The 23,666-nt window shown below is 38.8% G+C and overlaps 1 protein-coding gene across 3 annotated transcripts in view; it reads left to right on the forward strand.

Moving 5' to 3' along the window:
- Positions 1-9,107: 9,107 nt before the first annotated feature.
- The window catches only part of IBTK (inhibitor of Bruton tyrosine kinase), a 53,142-nt gene continuing 38,583 nt past the window's right edge, over positions 9,108-23,666 (forward strand). For all 3 annotated transcript variants that reach the window (XM_009820598.2, XM_059832705.1, XM_009820599.2), the window contains exons 1-8: positions 9,108-9,754; positions 13,091-13,187; positions 14,653-14,777; positions 15,797-15,907; positions 17,134-17,304; positions 18,480-18,597; positions 20,386-20,566; positions 21,738-21,861. In XM_009820598.2, coding sequence (XP_009818900.2) covers positions 9,431-9,754; positions 13,091-13,187; positions 14,653-14,777; positions 15,797-15,907; positions 17,134-17,304; positions 18,480-18,597; positions 20,386-20,566; positions 21,738-21,861 — 1,251 coding nt within the window. In that variant the 5' untranslated portion in view covers positions 9,108-9,430. The remainder of the gene's footprint in view (positions 9,755-13,090; positions 13,188-14,652; positions 14,778-15,796; positions 15,908-17,133; positions 17,305-18,479; positions 18,598-20,385; positions 20,567-21,737; positions 21,862-23,666) is intronic.

A 23,666-nucleotide genomic window follows, 5' to 3' on the forward strand; every position in this document is an offset into this window, starting at 1 on the left:
GGCTCTGCTGGAGGGGACGGGATGGGGCGGCGGCGGCGGGGGGCTGTAGGAATGGGGAGAGCCCGGGCCAGGGAGGGTAAAGGGCAGCCGGCCACGTAGGATGGGAGGGGACCGGCTTCGAGGCGGAAGAAAAGTGGCTCGGACGCCTGTTTTGATAAGTCTGTTCTGTCGCTTGTCTCTTCCCGGCTACGTGGGCTTGTGTAGTGAGAGTTAAAACGGCCACCTTCCCCCCTGTCTACCCCTCGCCTGTGGCTGGCTTTTTGAAACACTTCAGACTTTCCCCCCCTTGACACTGGCAGCAGCCTCTGCCAGGTTTCCTTAGCTGGAAATTCCCGGGAAGCCTGTCGTGTTTCTGGCCGCCTTGGTGATACTCGTCTGTCGCTTTTGGTAGCAGCTTATGGTGTTGCTGGCTTTGAGCAGCAGCGTAAGCACCAGGGAGCTGAAATCTCATAGCTAGCTTAAAAGGATATTTCTGTGCAGTCGTCTTGGGGGCCAACCACCTGATCTCTGAAATCCGGCCCTTTTTTTGCTGACATGGTCAGTGTGGTTGTCTGTTTTCATGGAAACTGGCCACAATTTGTGGTGTACAAAAAAATGATAATCACTTAACAACATCTGATGTGGGTACTCTTTAATAATACTGTACCAAAAGTTTTAGAGTTCATTCAGAAAAGTAAGATTTTCCTGGGACTTGATGTATTTATCTGATAGTGTGGCGAAATTCTAGAACACATTTGTGGTTCATTGTTCTTGACTTACCTTCAGGTTATCTGTTTCAATAAAAAATTTAGAACAAGGTCCCAGTGTATTGTGGAAATGCCTATAACTGCACTCACTGTACTTTCGTCTATACCACTTTCTATAGGTTTTAATTTTTTGGATAGTGTTAAGTTATTAAACATAAGTAGTTTTGACTATTTCTAGATAAGCTAAGCACAGCATTTCACAGTTTGGTGTTTATGTGCTATGATTCCTGACTAATAGATTTGCTCTGATGGGTTGTAGGTGAATTTAGCTACTAATGGTACTTTGGTGTTTTTTTGACAGACATGTCTGCCTTTAGTTGATAGTGCTTGTTAACACTGTTAGGAGCAAATGGATTAGAGTTGCTGGATCACTGAGTATCTCATCCTGATAAGGATTGTGCTGCTGTTGCTGTGGAGGCAGAAGTTGCAGAACGTCTCGAGAGAACCTCTAAAGGTCACCTGCGCCAGGGCTGTACCTGTGCCAAGCGGTGGCACAGAGGCCCTGGTCCAGTCAGTGAAGCAGCTTGGATCTGCCATGGCCCAGGGGACATAGCGGGCATGGTGGAACGTGGTGTTTTTTAAAGCAAGTTTTCCTCCATAGCTTTACTTCTAGGCAGGTTGCATTTCTTTAAAACTTGAACAGGTTGCCTGTTGTCTAGCTCATTTTGAGAGCCTCATTAGCATTCAGTTTATCATTTGAAAGTGCTTCCTGACATATAATCTTAATCTCTTAAGAAATTTGAACAAATGACTACTTATCCCAGGGGTAAAATGGACTAGAGTTTTGATTTTTCTTCTTGATGTAACAGCTGCCTTATTCAAAGGCTCTGGGTGGTCTGTAGAAAACGCAGCTGAAGGAGAAAATAGATCCAATTTGATCAGCCTGTACTCATGGGTTGTTTTGTAAACTTTCTGAATCCTACTTGCTCTTTCCAAAGTTTTCCTCTGCTTACCTACTTCTCTTAAAATTTGATATCTGAACTAGAAGCAGCACTCTACCTGATGTTTTGTGTATTGAGAAGAGTGGAACCCTTGCTTTCTGTGTCTTGTATTGCAATGCGCCTGTAATATAGTTGAGAAAAAGCTACTTTTTTTAAAAGACGCTGTGTGGGAATTTCTAACTGCCAAACCACTCTAAGCCACTGCATAGCTTAGATTTACCCTTGTTGCCTTGTATATTCAATCACTTTTCCCCCCATAAAATATACCATGTATTCAAATAATATTGTTCAAGGGGTTAAAAAGCCTAGATTTATGCTCAAACTTCAACAAATGTGCAGGGAGTTTCTGAACAGGTTAAACTATCTGTGGATATGTAATCTCCTGAGCAGAAATTAGTAGCCTAGCTGTTCTTTAAAGCGTTGGACAGTGTGCTGCTTGTAGCTGAAGGGTGTGTTTGCTGTTATTTATCTAGGAATTTATCTGTGTTTCCTTGAGGATATATTGCTTAATGCCAGTGCTACATTTATTATATTACTACCCGGATTCAATTTGCTAGTCACTTTTGTTAGATTCTAAACTACTCCTTTAATGTATTAGTGAAAGGTGCCTTTAGGTAAGACTACAGCCAACAGAAAATCCTGGAAAATCAGTAACGTGATAGCAAATTCCCATGGCTTTAATTCTGTAAGCTTTAGATTTGTTTTTTTTGATTAGCTTACTAATCAAGTAGTCTGCATGGTGAAGTTTGTTTTGGGTACAAATATTTTCACGATTTCTGTGCTGTTATGGTTACAGGTCTTTTGTGATGTTATGAAACAAGTGCGAATGGACCAACTTCGAGAATATTACTAATTGTCAGCATGCTTGTTTAAAAAACAACCCCCCTCTGAAGCTCCCCTTCCACTCCACCCTGGAAATCTGTAAGAACTTGCAATAGCCTTATAAGGATGGACTTAACCTTCCCGAAGTGTGTGATGTTGCCAGTCGTATCTCTCTTCATTTAGGAACTTACTGTCAAAAGAAAGCGCAAATGAATTTTGTACCTTCTGAAAAGCCATATTATTTACACTATTTTTTTTTTTAACGGAGGAGTATTAGGGTTGACAAGGAAGACTCTAGACTTTTATACGGGAAGGAGAAACCATTATTTAGTACTGTTTTAGGAGAGCCAAATAGTAGGTAGTTTTTCCCCAAGTGCATCCTAGATGCAACTGGTATTTAGAAAAAAATCAGTACTGCTTGAAAAAATAAATAAAAACCAAAAGAAAAACAGTGACTGGAATGAGGTTATGCCAATTTAAAGATCAAATAAGGTCTTTAGAAATATGCCCTTAGTAAAGCAACTTAAAGCTGGGTTTTAAGGCCATGTCGCTAATTTGACAATTAAGTTACTTAAACGCAGATCACATGGAAGATGCAAAACCAGCAGTCTGTCTTCAAGTGGCACTGAATTCTAACTATCTGAATCTCTTCTGTTTTCTCTTTCATTTTCATGCGAGACCATTGTCTGTACTAAGATGAAAAAAACGTAACAGCAGCTACTAGCCACTGCCTTGGTACTGGTATCCACATCCATGTTAGCCAGATTTTGCTAGATTTAGTACTGAGTATAGGCTTTCATCAGGAAGAACCTGAAAGATGGTAGATATGAATTCTGGTATCAAATGTGTGCCTCCCAGATTGGCAGTTTCAATATATGTTTCTTCATCATCATCATCAAATAGTTTGGGTTGGAAGGGACCTTAAAGATCATTTAGTTCCAACCCCCCTGCCATGGGCAGGGACACCTTCCACTAGACCAGATTGCTCAAAGCCCCATCCAGCCTGGCCTTGAACACTTCCAGAGTTGGGGCATCCACAACTTCTCCGGGCAACCTGTTGCACTGCCTCACCACCCTCATAGTGAAGAATTTCTTCCTTATATCTAATCTGAATCTACTCTCTTTCAGTTTAAAGCCATTACCCCTTGTCCTATCACTACATGCCCTTGTAAAAAGTTCCTCTCCAGCTTTCTTGTAGGCCCCCCTTAGGTACTGGAAGGCTGCTATATGGTCTCCCTGGAGCCTTTTCTTCTCCAGGCTGAACAACCCCAACTGTCTCAGCCTGTCTTCATAGGAGAGGTGCTCCAGCCCTCTGATCATCTTTGTGGCCCTCCTCTGGACTCACTCCAACAGGTCTGTGTCCTTCTTATGCTGGGGGCCCCTGAGCTGAAGGCAGTACTCCAGGCGGGGTCTCATGAGAGCAGAGTAGAGGGGCAGAATCACCTCCCTCGACCTGCTGGCCATGCTTCTTTTGATGCAGCCCAGGATATGGTTGGCTTTTTGGGCTGCAAGCATGCATTGCCGGGTCCTGTTGAGCTTCTTGTCAATGAACATCCCCAAGTCCTTCTCCTCAGGGCGGCTCTCAATCCATTCTCTGCCCAGCCTGTATTTGTGCTTGGGATTGCCCCAACCCACGTGCAGGACTTTGCATTTGGCCTTGTTGAACTTCATGAGGTTCTCATAGGCCCATCTCTCAAGCCTGTCAAGGTCCCTCTGGATAGCACCCCTTCCCTCCTGCATGCCAACCGCTTCACACAGCTTGGTGGTGTTGGCAAATTTGCTGAGCGTGCCCTCAATCCCACTGTCCATGTCACTGACAAAGATATTAAACAGCGTTTCTGGCATCCAACCACGTGGTAAAGGTTGGTTGCTGTTTCTCTGTTGATAGCACCCTTGTACCTTTGAGCCAAGAGCACACAACCTCTGTGGAAATACTTTCTAGAAAAAAAGAAAATTGGGCATGTGTTGATGGAGAACATGATCCTACAGATGTGGAAACGAGCAGTCTGATATTTTCCTTCATCCAGTAGCTTGTGATGCCTCTGTGCTAAATGTCAGTGTTCTAGGCATCATAAAAATTTGTATGTAATATGCTCTGCCTTCACCGGATTTGTCTTCTGAAAGATAAGTGACTAAGACACAGATATGTAGTAGGAGGTCCTAAAGCTGCCTTGGTATCATCATCTCTTTCTTCTGGCTTAATTTTTGTGAGATTTCATGTTTCCAGATTACAATTGATCATATATTTTTTTTTATCTATTCTGGGAATGATCTTGGATAACAAAAATAGATAAACAGAACCCTTGGACTTGAAGACCACTAACTCACCAGAAGTTCCTTGTAAGCAGCTTTGATACGCAGAGAGATTTCTGGAACTCCACAGTGGCAAGCTTCTGCCAACTCTGTTCATTTTTCCCAATGATTGAACAGAACCTCAAGATTTCACATCTGCCCTCTGCTGTTTGCAGGAAATGAAATCTACCATCATCATCCTTAGTCATTAAGGTATTTGTTAGCTTAGTCTTACAGATGTGTAGAATCTTGGTTATTTTCGTACTCAACAGAGGTGTGACAGCTTTGATTTTAGACCTTTTAGAAAAAAAAGTGCCAAATCTTTGCCTATTTATAGTGACTTCTTGAAAGAAACAAATTTTTGAGACAACCACAGTAGGTAGAAAGCTGCTTTTTCAGCTGTAGGAGTTCTGACTCCATAAGGTCAGATGACACATCTGACACACTCCTTCTTGGAGGGTGTCTGACAGCTGTTGTGCGGTGGTGCTTTGCCATCTCTGAGAGGAAGAGCTGAGTCAGAGGGCTCTACATACTCACTTCCAGGAGGCAAGATACCACAAACACTTTCTTGCTACTTAGGAATTGCTTCCAAGTTGGTTGTAATCTTTTAAATTTTCCTGGGCTGTGAACACGTATAATAAGTAGCTCATGTCTCGAAGGGAAAATTTAGAAACCCACTTGCTTCTGAAATAAAATGTCTTTGGGATACTCTGAATACTGCTCCAATTCCTCCATTTTTTGTGAGGTTTTTCTATCACAAAAATGTTAATTAGGAATCAGTATTTAAAAATAATTTGAATTCCAAATGATACCTATTGTATCATAAAACTGTTTAAAAGATGATAATCTTATTTAGCCATTTATGTCTTTCAATAATTACAGCATTAGGAAGACACTGGTATTGTAACATGAATATGATTAGTGCTGAGAAGCCTATGGAAATATTTGCCAATAAAAGCAGAGACACATAATCAAAAGGGCACTGTATTCTAGACAATTAAATTCGAAGTTTAAAAAATGCTGGTGCTGTTCCTATTTTGTGCTTATTTTAGGTGCTCATCATTCAGCTGGGACTCCATATACTAGAAGTAAGCATTAGGACATCAGTCACAAGGTTTTCACACAGATGTGAGCATCAATTCACAATTTTAAAGTCTTAAGGTTTCACTTAGGGACCTACTTTGTATTTTAAAATAGTCAGATCTGATTATTAACCCTTTTCAGATGCTGTAATAACATGATAGTGTGTGTTACTGGTGTGCCAGTCCTTACTGTGGAGAGGCGAAAACTTGATCTACAGCCTTCTGTCTTGAAACTCAAGATACAGATATCAATGTACTAATACAGTATCTAGTGTTGTAATGTTTATAGTAAAGGAGGTCTGGATTAGAATGACTTATAAAGACATAATTCAGTAGAGTCAGATTTCACATAGCTGCAGTAAGTGTCACCATAATGAAGACAGCGTGAGGGTAGGCAGGGTTGTATTTCTACCTAGTAGCAGACTTCTTATTCGTTTAATGTGTGGTTTGTTGTCCACAGTATTTTGGTGTTTGGTGAGGCTAGAGCTCAGATGCTTTAAAGAAGTTTTTCCTCTGGCCTCTCTGTTCCTTTCTTGTAATGGCACAAGTTTCTTTGAAACCAGGATTCTTACGAATCATTTTCTCATGCAATTCAGTGTCTTAAATAGGTGTGTACTGCACAAGGGAAGGTATGGCATGAGGCATGGCAGGACTGCTTCCTTGGGTGGTGGTGCCATTTCATACCAGTTTACTTAACAGATTAGTTAACTTTATTTTATGATTCCCCTAACTAATTTTTCTTTTTTCTTTCTTTGTAGCAGTAATAGAAATGTCTTAACAATGAATTATATTTAAGATATGCTTTACAAGACATATATAAAATTCATACTTCTTCCACAGCATGATTTTATTGCCTAGTGGCATATTGATGAAATGTGACAAATTGGTTTGAAGATAATAGCACTTCTGATGTTTTTCCTATAGATCTCCAAAGATATATTTTTAAAAATTATGGCTATTTAGAAGACTGTGTGGTGCTCTGGCAATCTGAGTCTGCTGACAGCAGTCACCTGTCACGCGTTGATTACTTGGAGCAGCAAGTCAGGCTGTGTTCTTAAAACTAGATTTTTTTTTTTTCCAAGCTTGCAACAGTGGTTCAGTTTTCTTTACAGTCTGAGGCTTTAGAGAAGGTGAAAGGAGAAGAGTCCACACAGGTGTGTGTGTATATATATATATGTATGTGTATATATATGTGTGTATATATATGTATAAAATACCACTTGTGTTACTGCAGAAGTTTGTATGTTGGTTGTAAAATGCCCTGTAGAGTGAACTCAAGCTCTCTGTGACAAATGCAAGTTAAATGGTTGTGGTCAATTTTGGCCTCTGAAATATTTCTGAATGTTACTCCTGGACAGGGATGAGGGGCTAAATTGTAATGAATAAAACCTACTTTTTTGTTTTTCATGTGCCTGCTGTTTGAAATTGTTTTGAAGGTGCACACTGAACAACTTTGATCTGTAGATTTCCATTCCAAGTATTTAATCCCTTCTGAATGTTGTTGAAGGCTTTGGCATGAGATGTTTAAATTAATACTCTTGGATTAGAATTTTTTTTTTTCTTGAAAGTTTAGATTCCATTACTAGTGTTTGCTCTGAACTGGTTGTTTTCAAATTGGTGGTAATCTTGATGATAATTCTTGAAATCGAAGGAGGACTGGGATTTCTGTTTTCTCTTCCAAACAAAGTAATCTTCCCCTGACATGTCTTTGCAGATAGAGACATTAACAAAATATGGTTATGCGTTCAGTGCCTGAAAAGCGACGGAAGCTAAGATCAACAGGCTGGGGGGCGGCAGTGAGTGGGGTGTGCACGTGGTTACATGTATCATGGCTGCTGAGCTGGGAAGGTAGCAGTTTTTGTTTGTTTGGTCATTTTTTTTCCTGAGGATTTCCTAATGTATTTAGTTTTATTTATTCATCTTTCATGGTAACATTGTCCAACTTATTTTGAAATATTTTACTCATTGGTAGAACAATTTTAAACTACAGTTTGCATAGCAAGCAAAAGCATCAAGGAGTTCAACATATGACAATACTACTTCACTCAGTTTGCAATTTAGGCTTGAAAAGATTGAAGCATGAAGTTTTTCGCGACTGAATAGCAGTTCACATTAAATTATGCAGTGTATCAGTGATGTTTATAGTCCACTTTTTCTGTTTCAGATGGGTTTATGTGTGACTTTTATACTGTTGTCTGCATTTCTTGTACTGTAACCCTTTTAAATATAACTGCACACATTTAATAGGCTAGATGAGTGCTTCCGTCAGGTCTTCTTTACCTTTGAGAAAGTGGATGCCAGAGAAAGATGGATATGCTAAAGATAAGTAAGCACAGATTAGCAGAAATGCCGTATGCCCCAGACTGTGAATATATTTTCATGAACAAGAATTTGTATCTTTGCCTCCTTTTCCTTCTTCTTCCTCCCTTACCCCGTCCAACCTTCATTTCTTCCTGCCTATTCAGGAGCTTTAGACCTTTGCACTGCATGAGTCTGCTCTTTTACAAGTTTTTGTTCTTTGCTCTGTTGCCATCCTTCCTCTCACATTTGTCAGTGGCTCTGGCAGTGGTGGAGAGGAGCCTTCCTGTTGATTCTGCAGGAGAGACTTAGTAGGGAGATGGGTAGGCATTCAGGCTGGGGAAGAGAAAGTAAAAAAAGAAAAAAAATCCTTTTTGCAGTGGCTAAGGGAAACTGTGGTTGTCCCTCTCTCCGTCTGGATCTGACTGATAAAGTGTCTGTTAGCCAAGATCTACTCAGCAGCTGTGGGAAATTTTTGGTGAGCGGGTGGTTTTTTGGTTTAGTTTGGTTTTTTTCCAGCAGTCTTTTAGTTCAGTCCTTGCTTTCTGATCACAAAATAATGATACAATTAGTAAACCGTGAGGGTCCTGAGGACCCTAAAGCTGGGAAAGCAAACATTTTTTTTCTCTTCAGATAATTTTTTTGGATCCAGTTTACCATATAGCCTCAAAGATTTATGTCAAAGAAAGGGAGGAGGCACCTTTGGAGGCTGAGGTGGGGAACAGAGTCACATCTTTTTAAACTGACTGAATGCCTGAGTATAAGCTCAGATGGCATGGGGCAGGTCAGTTAACTCTTGCCACATTGCTCCTGTACTTGCCAGTGCTAGTTTGATAGGCATTTAAATTGGTACAGTTGCTGGGGAAAAGAATTTTTGTTGATTAATATGTTCTGGTTTGTTCTCTTTCAGGTCTCCCTTGCAATTATGGAGTTTTAGAAGAATAAGGTAGTGTGGAGGGGGAATCCCCCTCTCCACACTTGAGGTAGTTCACTTTTGGAATTTTCTATGGACAAGAATATTTGTTATATAAGATGGTGAAATAAGACTTCTAAAAATATGTATTTGTAAATATTTATTTGGATCAAGTGCCAAACATAGCAGTACAAAGATTTCTAATGGCAGCTCAATAAAACTGGATTTGCGTCCTCGGAATTATAAGTTTTTTAAGGCACTGTGTTGTGTACTGAATTGGAGTGCCTTGATACACTTAAGGGTTGTTCCCCTTAAGGAGCAGCTTCAGAAGTGAAGATGAGTTCTCTCATGCCAGACTGCACTGCAAAGTGTCGATCTCTACAGCATGCTTTGGATGTTATTTCTGTGGTAACCAGAGGAAGTGAAGGCCAGATCAAGGCTTTTCTCTCTTCTTATTGCTACAATGCTGCAACTATAAAGGATGCCTTTGGTAGAAACGTTATACATCTTGCTTCATCTTGTGGCAAAAAAGGTGTGCTAGACTGGTTGGCTGAGACCAAAGGAGTAGATCTCTTGGCAAAAGACAAAGAGTCTGGATGGACAGCTTTGCACAGAAGTATATTTTATGGATACATTGATTGTGTTTTGTCATTACTGAAGGTAAGTGATTTACAACTGTAGTTTTCCTTGGTATCTACAATTTTTAGAGTTGTATTTGTTATGTAAAAGTGGGTTTTTAAACTCACCTGAAAGCCTCTTGAGGGTTGTCTTAATACTGCGTTTAGATCACAGTGCATTGATTTACTTGAAAGTTGTCTCTGTGTTCATAAAAGCTTTACCCATGCAGAAATCAGCACTGAATAAGGATCCCTGATTAATTGTGGACTTCCCTGAAGACTGCTTTGTGTGGATGATATCAGGGTCAAGATCTTAAAAGTGGAGAGTGATCAAAGATACTCTAAAAATAGACTTGAGTACTTACACCAATCAGTGTTTTTAGAGACCATAAAATAATAAAAGCTTAAATGGAGTTATAATGAGAAGTGAATCTTACATTTGAGAGATAAGCACTTCAAGATATGGAGCATTTTATTATGTGAATCCCCATTTCATTCATATTTCAACCAGGGCTTTTGCTCAGTCCCCCTCATTCCTTTCTTGCAACTGCTGTTTCTTCCCTACCACTTAGTGAGTTGTATATATTTTTCGATTGCTCTTTTGATCCTTCTGTCCCAAGTACAGCAAAGGGAAGAGCTACATATGTTTGAGAAGTTCAGGGTCCCTTTAACCACATGAGAAAATGAAATATTTGTAGTTCAGGGTTACTTTAAAGCAAACCTTTTAAGGCAGAGAATTTTCCATTTTGAGTTCAGCCTTTTTAAATTGCAGTGACTAGCCATTGGTAAGCATTAAACACTCTGCTTTCAACAGGCAGTTTAAGCACAATGGTTGTGGATCCAGTATTTTTTAATTCTTGACAGTCTGGTAACTGTTAAATATGGATTTCATTTGCTGTACCCTTACATAGTGAGGAGGTTTTCATTAAACTTCACAAAAGTAGGTGTTTGTGTGAGAATTGTACATGATTTTGTTCTCTAGAAAACTGGAAACTCTGTATGTGTTGTATGAAAAAGTGTTCAGTCTTCTAGTGTGTGTATATCTGCATCTTTGATATTTGTTTGCAGGAGGTTTCCCCACATGTATTTTACTCTTCTATGAGTTGCATAAATGAGTGAGGTTTTTCTGATAGCTAGCTCTGCTGATTCTTCTCTAAGCAGCAGAATGAAACAGTGCTCTGCCTCTCACTTCCTTAACTGAAGTCTCACTGCTGTACTGCATTATAGAAAGGTATTATAGCAACAACAGGAAGGGATTGTAGAATAGAATTATGAAATAGCTGAGCTAGAAGGAAATCTCTGAAAATTGTCTAGTCCAACACCCATGCTCAATCAAGGTCAGCTAGAGCAGGTTGCCCAGGACTGTGCCTAGTTGGATTTTGAATGTCTCCAGGGGTGGAGACTCAAACATCTCTGTTCCAATGTTTTAATATTAGTCCAGTAAAAATGATTTTTAGGTTTAAACATAATTTCTTATATTTCAATTTGTGCCCATTGCCACTTGTTCTGCCACTGGATATCACTGGGATCCCCACCCCCCCACCTCCAATCAGGTATTTATGATAGACATTGATAAGACACGTCCTCTCCCACCCCCCGAACCTTCACTAGGCTAAGTATCCCAGCTCTCTCAGACTCTCCTTGTATGTCAGATGACTCAGTCATTATTTTCGTGGTCTTTTGCTGGACTTGTTCCTGTATGTCCATGTCTGTCTTGTACTGGGGAGTCCAGACCTATACCCAGGACTCCAGCTGTGGCTTGCCAGTGCTGAGTAATCCCTGCTGGCAACACTCCCTTATGCAGCCCTGGATGCTTTCACCATTCTTAGCTGCGAGGATACATTGCTGGCTTGTGATCAACTGGTTGTCCACCAGAAGCCCCAGGTCCTTTTCTGCTAAGCTGCTTTACAGCCAGTCGGCCTCCAGCTATATTGGTACACTGGGCTGTTCCTCCCTAGGGCCAGGATTTGCATTTCCCTTTGTTGAACTTCATGAGGTTCCTCTCAGCCCGGTTGCTCCAGCCTGTCAAGGTCCCTCTGAATGGCAGCACAGCGCTCTGGCTTGTCAGCCAATCCTCCTGGTCTTGTGTCATCATCAGCCTTGCTAAGGTTGCTTGCTGTCCTTTCATCCAGGTCATTAGTGAAGATGTTAAACAATACTGGCCCTGGTATCAATGCCTGGGGTACTCAAGTAGTGTGGATGACAGACTTCTGTTGTGGGCTGGAGGCAGTCATGGCTTATTCTCAGACTGTATCTAACTATCAGTTTTGCCACTCAGCATTTGGGGTTTGTTTTTACAAATTCAGACCATGTGAATATCACTACAGCCTCTGTTCTGCTTGTAAATGATCTATGCAGCTGCCAAAGAGAAGAATATCCAGCTACCTGTTAAATCATAAAAATAGGTCGGTCTTTCTGTCATATACTGAATTAATACCAGCACTGTTGCTGGTAGGGTTGCCTTTATAATTTGGAGAATGTACATTGTTCTTCTGGCTCGTGTTTTTCTAAATGAAGCTACAGGTTAAAATCCCTACTGCAGATGTGGCTAGCTGTGTCCTTCCGTCATGCTTGAATGGATTGTGCTCCCTCGATTTTTGTGTTTCATGTGTTTACCTCTTAAGAGTGAAATTCTGTAAGGTTTTCTTTTATATTAGCCATGGCCTGTGGTACATAGGTACAGCTGTATTACCCGTTAGGTTCTGCTTGGGGACGTCTGCAGTTCTTCCCTTCAGTGATTTGATTGATGACACTCGACTTCCTTAAAACCAATGCTGGTGTAGCAGCACTTTTTTGTATTGAGAAAATGGTATTTACAGAGAATATCTACCTCTCTCAAAGTTCTAAAGCTTTGTGCTTCTGAAGCTTCCTTGCTGCTGTATTGTCTGGCTGTTTGTGTCCTCTTGCCCTTTCTCAGCAGCTGTGAGCCACTGTTCTCTGCTGATTTCAAAGCCATAGTAGGTTTTTTGATCTCACTTCTCCAGCTTGTCAAAACTGATTCTCTAAACATGCCGATATAAGAAAATGCAGTCTTCAAAGCTGGTAAATGCATTTTCTGGTAAATACTTGCCCTTCCTAGATGGCAGTGCTTTATCTTCAAGTGTGTTTCCCTGATTACATCTTACTGCTCAATCAGTATTCATACAATAAAATCCCAGTTAATAGATGAACATGATGTGTATGTAGTTGAACAGAACTGCACTCTTTTTTTCAGATCTGCTTACGATTTACTTGAAAGAATCTGAAGATTTTATTTTATCAATACTAAAATTCAATTAAAGATTTATTTAGCTTCTTAAATGTTTACCTGGCATACTTAAAGCTGTGATGTTTAATTTTAACTTTGTTCTTCTCTTCCCCTCCTCTACGTCTCTTTCAGCATGGCGTTAGTCTGTATATTCAGGATAAAGAAGGCTTATCAGCCCTGGATCTTGTGATGAAAGACAGGCCAATCCATGTGGTCTTCAAGAAAACCGGTATGAAACCAAGTAGCTTAAATTGTATTTTACAAGGAGATATGTTTCAACAATGTCTTAATGTATGTAACAGTCTAGACAATATTTTCTGTTTCTAATTAGGACTGTATAAGTTATGAGATATCTGAAGATGTGGAGTCACTGATGTCATAAGACAGCAGGTGCAGAATCTTGCCAGTAGGCACAAGATGTATATGTGTAGCAAAAATGAAGGAACAGTGACTGACTTAGAGGTAAAAAAGGAAAAAAAAATGGGGGAAAGGAGGAAAAAAAAAAAAAAAAAAAAAAGGCAAGTGATATACTAGGTGACCCAGAAAGGTTGTGGAGACTCCAGCCTTGGAGATACTCAAAACCTGAGAGAACATGGTCCTGGGCAGCCTGGTCTAGCTGACCCTGCTTGAGCAGAGGTGTTAGACTAGATGATCTCCACAGGTGCCTTTCAACCTCAACTATTCTGTGATTTTTTTTTTTTTCTCTTTTATCTCAATTCAATTTATCAGAGATACTTCAGTGTCTTTGAGTTTGATTGAGGAGTTTACATCACTTCAGTGTCTTTTGTGAAAAGAGGGGGAATATGTTCTTGAATTTTCAAAATATTTTTAGGCAAGGTAGTTTGATGTAAGTTAGTTATAGTCACTCTAAATACAATTTCTCCAAATAGGAAATGAGTATGTAAGAAAAACTGTGAGTACACAAGTTTTTCTTTGACAGGGGAATAGTTTTTCCAGTGGGTTTTATTTATTTTTATGCTGTTTTATACTTTTCTCCCCCCCCTTCTTTCCCCTTTTCTCCATGTCCCCAAGTTCAGTCTTGTTGCACAGTGAAATTTGTTCTTTTCAGCTTGTTTCCAGTCAATTTAAGTATTTTTTGTTACACAAATCCTGAGTTTTGAGTATTTTTAGTTTTACCTTGTAAAATATGTTAAAATTATTTAATCTTTTTAGTAGTAGCTCAACATGATCAAATATACATTGATTTCAGTTTCTTACTCATCAGAAAATGGTATTCAGATATCCGTGTAACTGAGAGGTTATTTAAAAAATATAAAATGTTAGTTTTTGCCGACACCTGATTTGAAAGTGTTTATGGTTTTCATACATGACAGCATAACCTTTTTTGGGGAAAAGCTTTTTACTAAATTGAAACAAAGCATGTATAATCTAAGGTAGTAGTAGTTGTCTTCTGAAAACGTAACAAGTAAATTTGCGGCTGAGGAATGCTTGCATATTCTGCAACTGGAAAATACATATAAGTAATGTTGATCATCATCTTTACTGTGATGTTGAAATATTTTGTCATAGCACCTTCTTTCTCATAAGAATAAAACTTTTAAAAGTTCAATTTTAGGTAAAAAACAGCTTTCCTCTTCAAATTTTAAATAAAACCAGCAGGAGTTGATTTTCAAGGTCATTATGCATGAGACTGGTAAATTCACAAGCTGCAGAGAGAATTCTTTTCATTGCAGATCCCATGGAAGTCTACACCTGGGGAAACAACATAAATTTTACTCTGGGTCACGGTGGTCAACAGGGTAAACATCATCCTGAATTGGTGGACCTTTTTCCTCGGAATGGCGTGTATATCAAACAGGTATTCTGAAAGTATTACATAGGCACGTTTCTCAGTGAACTTGGAGGGGTGTGTGGAGGGGAACAACTATCAGAGATGTTACCAAGTTTTGAAAATTCGCATGAAAAAAAAACGTTGGGTTTGGGTTTGTGGGTTTTTTGTTGTTTGGTTTTGGTTTTGTCTTCCCTCTCTTTTTCTTTCTTCCTAGTTATTTCTCAGCAAGCAGTTTCCATTGATCTGGCAAGCAGCTTAGAGCAGCTAAGGACTACTAGAGTAGGCCTGCTGTGTTATATTCTTGCTGCTTCCTCCCTCCCCTATCACCCTCCTTTAAATCATGGTTCTCTATTTTGGTGGGGAGGATGTTTTTTGCTATTATTTACCTTGGCTATATGGCTTGAATATCATTAAATAAATCCAGAAGCACGATACTTCTGTAACTGTTTTGAGTTTCTGACCCCTTGTGCAAATCCCATAATGAACTGAAGTGAGACAATGAATCTGTTTAATACATGCTGAATTAAAATTCTTCTTGTGTTGAAAGCAGCATATGCTGTTAAGCACTTTTCCTGTAACAGTAGTTTTGTTCCTAGTAACTTCTTGGGACTTCAGTTTAAGAATGTTTAAAAGTTTAAAGTACAACTTGAACAAGCGTTCAGGGGAGACAATCTGTGCTGCAGTCTTTTAACATGTTTCCTTCAGCTCTTCTGAGCTGTTACCCTTAAAACTTAAATCTTTCGAGCTTCTGTTAGCCTGTAGGACCATGCTTGAACTTATTTTAATAAATACAAACTGTAGATATCTTCAGGTAGGTTAAGGCAGTACATAATAAATATAGAGCAAATATTTTGTGTTCCTTGTGGCTTGATTTGGCAGTCCTGTGCTTTAATACTAGTATCTTACTCATATTTTCACAAAGAGTTACATATTAAATATGAACTTCTTCACAAAGTAGTTTTGGCAGGTGTTTTCAGATTATCCAAGAAAATTAATTTGTCCTATGCTGCCTCCTCCTGTCCCCTTTTTTGCCCTTTTTCTTTCAGGTGGTACTGTGCAAATTCCACTCTGTGTTCCTTTCCCACAAAGGTCAAGTTTATACATGTGGACATGGACAAGGAGGACGCTTGGGTCATGGTGATGAACAAACATGCCTGGTATGCTATCTTATGCTATCTCGTGTGGTTTAGCATGATATTTCTTTTATTTCAAACAGCAAGTCTCAAATGTGAATTAGTTTCTGTGGGTGTACTTTCAAAACCAGTTTCCTGTTGATTTCAAACAAACCACCTTGCTCCCCACTAAATAACAGAAAAAAACCTCTCCAGTACTGCTAGTGAGGTGGCAGAGAGTAAAAGAATGTGCATTTAAATATGTTATAATTTAAGATAGCTAGGTACTGCAGTCAAACTTCTCTATTATGGCTGTGCTGTTTTAAAGGCTAGCTGATGCCAGGTAAGTGGAAGCAAATAGTTTTTGGCTGGGCTGGCTTCTTAAATAGGTTTGTGACACTGTCTGATGAGTGTCAGGGCTGGCACAAAGTAACAGCAGTGCTTTGGAGCTGTAGTGGCATGAAAAGTGATGGTAGGGTTGCTTCTTACTAGACTTGCACAGCTATTAAGTGAAAACTCACCTATTTTTTTCATTTGAATAGTACATCGTTGCAGTATGCAAAAACAAAATTTGAGAAGACTAAGATATGATGACAATACAATTCTTAGACTTCAGTATCTTTATCCTGTGCACACTACCTGGTAATGTGCATTTAGTTTGCAGCACAGTAATTTTTTTTAAAATTTCTAATACCAAGTATCTGGTAGAACTTGATATTATGTTCCTGGGTGTTATAGTGAAGACTGGAGCTCAATTTTTAATGCTTTTTTAAAAAAATGCAATTCTCTGAAATTAGAATTTTTTTGTAAATTGCTGTTTTGAAATTGGGATGTTACCCAGTTGAATAAAGGAGAACTCACGTTAGAATGCACGAAGAGTCAAAGATACAGAACTGCTTATTCTGTGGAATTTTCTTAGGATTATCCTGTGTTTTGGAGGAAGGGAGAAATCTTTATCGCTCATGGTAATTTAAAAAGAAAACCAAAAGAGGTAATAGTTAATATTTCTCCAGCTGTCCTGAAGATATAGTTTCAAACCTAATTTTGGAGCAGGTAGTTTAAAAATCATCTCCCCTCATAGCAGAGGATGCATTTCAAATGAAAGTAGTTTGTCTTATTGCATTGGATGTGGTAATTATGTTAATGACTGTATTGTATGTTCAAATGCATTTTCATCTGTAGTTCAATATCTGGTCATGACTTTCTGTTGGTGTAACTTTAGTTTCATAGATGGCCACTAGTTGGTATCAAACTTTTTTTTTCTTGTTCAGGTTCCAAGACTTGTGGAAGGCTTAGCTGGCCACCAGTGCTCCCAGATAGCTGCAGCTAAGGATCATACTGTCGTTTTAACAGAAGATGGATATGTTTACACGTTTGGTTTAAATGCTTTCCATCAATTGGGTATTCTTCCTCCTCCTCCTAATTGCAATGTTCCTAGACAGGTAAAAATAACATCAGTCAAAGCTTAGTTGTTTGTTTGTCAAAGCTTAGTTGTTTATTTGTTTGTTTTTTTAACAGAGGGTAAAATGTGAAGATAGTGGAAATAACTTTTAAACTTTTTCAGGACAATAAAGTTGAATGTGAGTTCAGATATATTCTTGATTCTGTGTTATCATACATCTCAGTCTTAAATACTTACCTGTGTACTGGTAAACGTCTTAGTTTGTAACTTTAACTGTACTGAAGTTTGTAGTGCTAAGTATGATACAAGGTACAATTGCCAAAAGCCTTTTCTTCCCCAAATTGTTCTGCAGCTGAAAAGACTTTAAAGTAATTTGTATGTATTACTTGAGATTCATGCTGTTTACTCCTTTTGAATCACTGGATGATGGATCTCAGGGTTTGATGGTTGTGTCCTTTGCTGGAAGCATAGGATTCTGGAGTCATAATGCTTTGGGAAGAACAGCAACAGGGAAGAGTGGGTATGCGCATCAGACTATGCTCAATCTATAACTTTTTCTGTTTTTTGTGGTTTTGGTGTTTTTTTTTTTTTTAAGTAAATAAGAGTTACATTACCTTTTATTGAAAGGAAGCTTCACCTGGAGTAGAACAACATTGCACTACCACTGTTGTAAAAGTAGGAAAGAATAATTGGTGAAAGTGCAGCAGGACAGTGTTTTGAGGTACAATGGGATGCTCTTCAAAGCAAATACTGTGGATACACAGCTATTATTACCCTATTGATCTTGATCTGGAAAATTGAGTTAAATTTGAAGTGTGGAATTAGTAGTATAGTGTTCTGTAGTGTGTTTAGGGTGTTAGGACTTAGAAGCTGAAACTTTTTAGTTGTCACTTTTGCAGCACCTGAGTCGTCTTTGGCTGTCTTATACATGTCCTGTGCAGTCTTGTTCAACATCTTACATATGAAGACAGCCTAAGGAGATTAGATTCTAGTTCTGATCAGACAATGCAAAAGGTTTACTTCTTTTTGTCAGTAGTGCAATAGTGCCCCACTTGACAAACTTCTGAAATAATCCTGATTTACTAGACTGTATGTGGATTCATACCAATGTTTCATTGTTAATGACTTTAGGAGTTAAATGTTGTCAGAAGTTTGCACATGTGAAATTCACCTGTTGCTGCTTAATATTAAGATGTACTTTGGATTTGTGCTTAGGTTCAGGCAAAAAACCTGAAAGGTAGAATGGTGATTGGAGTGGCTGCAGGCAGATTCCATACAGTGCTATGGACTAAGGAAGCAGTGTATACCATGGGGCTGAATGGCGGCCAACTAGGTAAGGTAGAAGTGTTCTGAAAGTAAAACTCAGCCATTAAAAGATGTTACTTGTACATAAAGCTGTCATCTGCTTCTTAGAACAGAAGCCTGGTTAAAGCTTTCTGTTCTCTCTCTCTCTCTCTCTCTCTCTCTTTTTTTTAACCAGTCTGATGATGTCATCCCTTCACACTTCTTTTGAAGAATATTTTTCATTACTGCCAGTCACTTTCATATCTCGAGATGATGGGAGCTAGTCAGACTTAGCTCTGTTATTTGTACTCTTTATAATTCTTTCACCTTCCATGTATTTTTGTGTGGTCCTGCTACTGAAGACTTTCAGGAAACACAATGTTGATTTTGTGTTGCAAATTACCCAAGGCATGCTTGTCTCCTTCCAGCAGTCTGGTTGGTACTGCGCTTAATAAATTAAAAACTAGCATTCAGCTCTCCTGCCTATGTCCTTCTTTCACCGTGCACTGTAAACATGCTACTGATAACTTTTCCATACTGACTTTTTAAACTGAAATGCTTGCCCATATCTAGAATTTTTTTCAACAATGCCATTACCAGAATCTTCACTTAACTCGGTATTATTCAGAAGTCAAGAAAGAACCTAATAAAAATGCATTACCAACTAGTGAACTTCTTGATTTGTTGTATGAAAGGGATATTTTAATTGCTTTTGTCTTTTTTAATAAACAGGTATTGCAATATTGCTTTGGATTTGCATTTCTGCAGTTCTGTATCTGTGTGCAAACAAAACTTAGCTAACTAGCTGTTAGCTAGTTAATCTGCATTAGTTCTGACATCAGGTTCAGACACTTTTTTGTGTTTCTGTTTAAGATTGCAAAGGTATGTGAAAACACTTGTCTTTGTCAGAGAAGTATCTTACTAATGAATATTTTTTGTTTGTTTTTTTTGGTGTTTTTGTATTCACCCATCATACAAGTTTTTTTTGTGGTTGCTTATGTTGCTGAGATTCTTCTGGCATGCACATGGCCCAGCGCAGTACCTACAGAGACAGGAACTGGATTGTAAGCAATATAGTTGTGTCTGCTGGGCACTATGGTAGACCTGTGGTAATAAACCTTGCCTCTAAAATGTTTGGGCATACGCACTACACTGTCATATGACAGGGCTGCTTCCAGCTTCAGAGGTAGCTCTGCTGCTTGTTCCTGGGTATTTGTACCCTGATCCACTCTATGGTAGAGACATAACATAACCCTGCTCTGTGCGCACTTATGTATGAGATTCTTTGTGTTAGGTTTCTTGATGCAGCAGAGCAGCAATGGCCTGATTTTTTTTGTTTTCAGAGACCTTACATTACAGCTCCAACCTTGTCTGTTGTTTCATGTAATTGCCTGCCTTCATGCTTATGTGCACTTGTCATAAAAATTACTATAAGCTTGTTTGGTATCTTCCAATGGCTGAAATAATCTATAGTTTATGCCAGTGTGATAGTATTTCTAGTGTCTTGAACTGTAATATGATCAAATAAATGTTCTTTCTTTGGAATCAAAGGCAGTACCACTGCAGAGTCTAACCACATTAAATAGCTTTCCCTGTAGAATATGCCTTACTTCATTTTTTGTGTATCAAATATTGAACGTTTTCTGGTGTTTGTGGTGAACTAATAAGTATGTGTGGTGGGTCTCTTATCTGTCTAATTATTTTGAAGATGAATTTTCTAACTACCTAAAAAACTTTTTAGAATTTAAAGGTTCTTCAGAGTAGTGTAGCAGAGTGTCCTAAATGCACAATGTGTGGAATGGCAAATAATGTTTCTGGGGTGTGTTGTATTTTCTAGGTTATTTGCTGGATCCTAATGGAGAAAAATGTGTGACTGCACCTCGCCAAGTTTCTGCTCTACACCATAAAGATACCTCTGTATCCTTGGTCTCTGCAAGCGATGGTGCTACAGTATGTGTTACTGAAAGAGGAGATATTTATTTACTTGCAGACTATCAGTGCAAAAAGATGGCTTCAAAGTATGTGTTACTTTTCTAATTTGTCATGAAGAACAATAGGTGAAGGTTTCACTGTAGTCTTATACTTGCAAGCTATTTTAAAGATTTTTGTGCATAAAGTAGAGATAATACAGTGCTCCCCGGAGTTTTCTTCATTTGCAGTTCTTATGAACTACATCTATCTTTTTTGTTTGTTTGTTTTTGTTATTAGATGAGGCTAAGGTGCCACTCACTGTTTACCAAAGATATTTTAAAAAAAACATACTAAGAGGAAATATTTTGTGCCATAGATTTAAAAATACTAAACCCGGTATTTTTTGTTCATCTGTTAGCCTGAATTTGTATAAATGCATCTTGTTAGAGGCATTGAAGATCTGCTATTCTGTTTAGCTATGTTGTTATGATTTTGAGTCAGTAATTTGGCGTCTGAATTTCATAATTAATTTGTGGATGTAGTATGTTATAGAGGGTAATTGAAGTTGCAAGGGGAACCTTGTGAAATCATCTGGTCCATATGCTAAAACCTGGATGTAAAACCTGTTGAAGAAACTGGGCCTATGACTCATAAATTTAGGAAATTATTTGATCCCATTCTCACTTACTTAGTTTGCAGTAACAGATTAGAAGGGGTGATAAGCATTTTTGCCCAGCTAACTCCCAGTTAGCTTTTCAGCTTCACTTCAAATTCTAGTAGTGTTTATTGTCATGTTATAGCTTTACACTTCATTTTCTACATGGTTGAAAGTGAAGGTGCTGACACTTGGAAAAACTTAATACCATGTATTGTGCTTTTATACTAAGAAACTGAAAAGAGATAACTTGTGTGGTTTTAATCAGGTAAAAAACAAAACCCACCAAAAACCTGAAAAATAGCCTACTGGGGTAGGAAATTTTTGTAATGATGAAGATCAAAGCTAAATCATATACTGGTTTTCACTTACGGAAATTTGTGAAGAACCTGTGGCTATGATGTGAATTACTTAAAAGCAAAGCAAAAATTACAATCTACTAATAGTATTTTATTAGCAGTTATCTTAGTAATACCAGTGGGGAGAATCAAAAGTAATTTTTCAGTGTCACTACCTCAACTATATTTTTTTTATTTCTTCTCTAAATGAAAAAGGTAACTGTCATAGAAGCAACATCAATACACAATGAAGAAATACTAATTTAACCTTTTGTGTTCTTTCAGACAGCTGAACCTTAAAAAAGTTCTTGTTAATGGGGGATGTTTGGAATATAAGGTAGATACCCAGCATCTTAAAGAAAATGGGGGTCAGAAAATTTGCATTCTAGCACTGGATGAAGCTGGAAGAGTAAGTTGTGTCCCTAGAAATCATAATTATATAGCAAGCTGCATACTGATTAATCAAACTTTAAACATAAGAAGTTGACAGGACAAAATCATGCATAGAAAATACCCAGTTAATTTCTGTAGAGCTGCTAGTGATTGTGGGGTTGGGGGGGGGGGGGGGGTGTTTGTTTTTTTTTTTTTGACAAAGGGCTATGGGAAGACTACCGAAGTAGTGTACAGTAGTTTATTTTTAAATCTGTGAACATCTAATGGCTTTTCAGTGAAGGTGTAAACTTCTTTACTTTTACATACATAAGTGGTTATATAGCATACATGGTCTGGGTTGGTTTTTTTCCATGTCTGTCCTCTCAACCCCACCTACCCAGTCACCTTTACGCCCTCCAGAAATAGTCTCAGAAGTAGTCTCTGGAGTTGAAGTTTTAGAGCCTTTGCTGAAAAGCAGCTGTTCTGTAGATGAGATGTCCCTTTTATTATTGAAAAGTTACAGCTAAACATAGTGAATGGCTTAGTATTTATAGTTAAGTGTAGACACTGTGTTGACTTAGAACTGGAATACTATAGCAGATTTACTGTTTCCTTCCCTCATTGTTTCATGGAGTAACAGTTTATAGGATCCTTCAAAACCCCAGCCTTTTCTAGAACTGCTCACTGGGAGATCTAAACCTTCAGTGCCATCTAGTGGTGTTTACAGAAAGGTTTTGGTACTGAAATGCTGCCTTCTTAAAGAATGTTAAAACCTAAGCTTGTATATCAAAGTAGGAAGCAGTGTGGGTATTTCCTTTTTTTTCCTTGCATTTGACTGAATTATGTTTTAGGATGATCTTACCTGTTTGTTAGGTCATTAGTTGTCTCAGAGATTATAAATTTCCTGTTAACTATTTGTTTGTGTGAGGTTTAGCCTCTAGCATCTGTAGTATTAGTACTGCCCCTTCAACATCTTTGTAACACTATTTTAGCAGTAAGAAACTACTTTGTCTTCCTGCATCAGTGGAACTATGTCAGCCTACATTTCGTATCTTTCCATGCTGAATACTGGCAAATGCTGGAATCTTTAGTGCTTTTAGGCATTATAACTTACTGCGTAAGGAGAGGGATGGAATCTTAGTACTACTGTTTCCCGAATCAGCGCTTCCTGGTCTGGCTTGATTGTACTCTCTTTAAGAGAAAAGAGAAGGCTCAAGGGGGATCTTATCAATGTATATACATACTTGAAGGGAAGATGTAAAGAAGATGGAGCCAGGCTCTTTTCAGTGGTGCCCAGTGACAGAACCAGAGGCAATGGGCACAAACTGAAAGAAAGGAGGCTCTGTCTGAATATCAGGAAGCACTTTTTTTACTGTGAGGGTGATCGAGCACTGGTACAGGTTGCCCATGGAGATTGTGGAGTCTCCATCCTTGGAGATATTCAAAAGCAATCTGGACATGGTCCTGGGCAACTGACTCTGGGTGACCCTGCTTGAGCAGGGGGGATGGACTAGATAACCTTCAGAGGTCCCTTCCAATGTCAATCATTCTGTGGTTCTGTAGGACTCAAGAGGGGAAATGAAATAGGTTACTCAAATTCTTTTGCCCCCTCCTTATGTAGGTGTTAACAGACCTGTGCAAATTCTTCAGTGGGAGAAGAAGAAAGCCCAACTTTAGCACCATTAATGCCACATCTGGGCTTTACCTTGCGTGGGATTGTTGCTTCATGCGCACTTCTTTCAGACATCTACAGTATAGCTTGTTGGGGTCCTGCTGTCCATGCAGTTCTTCACATTTCTGTTGAATGTTTTGAAGTTTGCGTTTGGTCATGATCTCCATTCC

This window comes from Gavia stellata, chromosome 2 (assembly GCF_030936135.1).
Source record: "Gavia stellata isolate bGavSte3 chromosome 2, bGavSte3.hap2, whole genome shotgun sequence".
NCBI classification, from domain to species: Eukaryota; Metazoa; Chordata; class Aves; order Gaviiformes; family Gaviidae; genus Gavia; species Gavia stellata.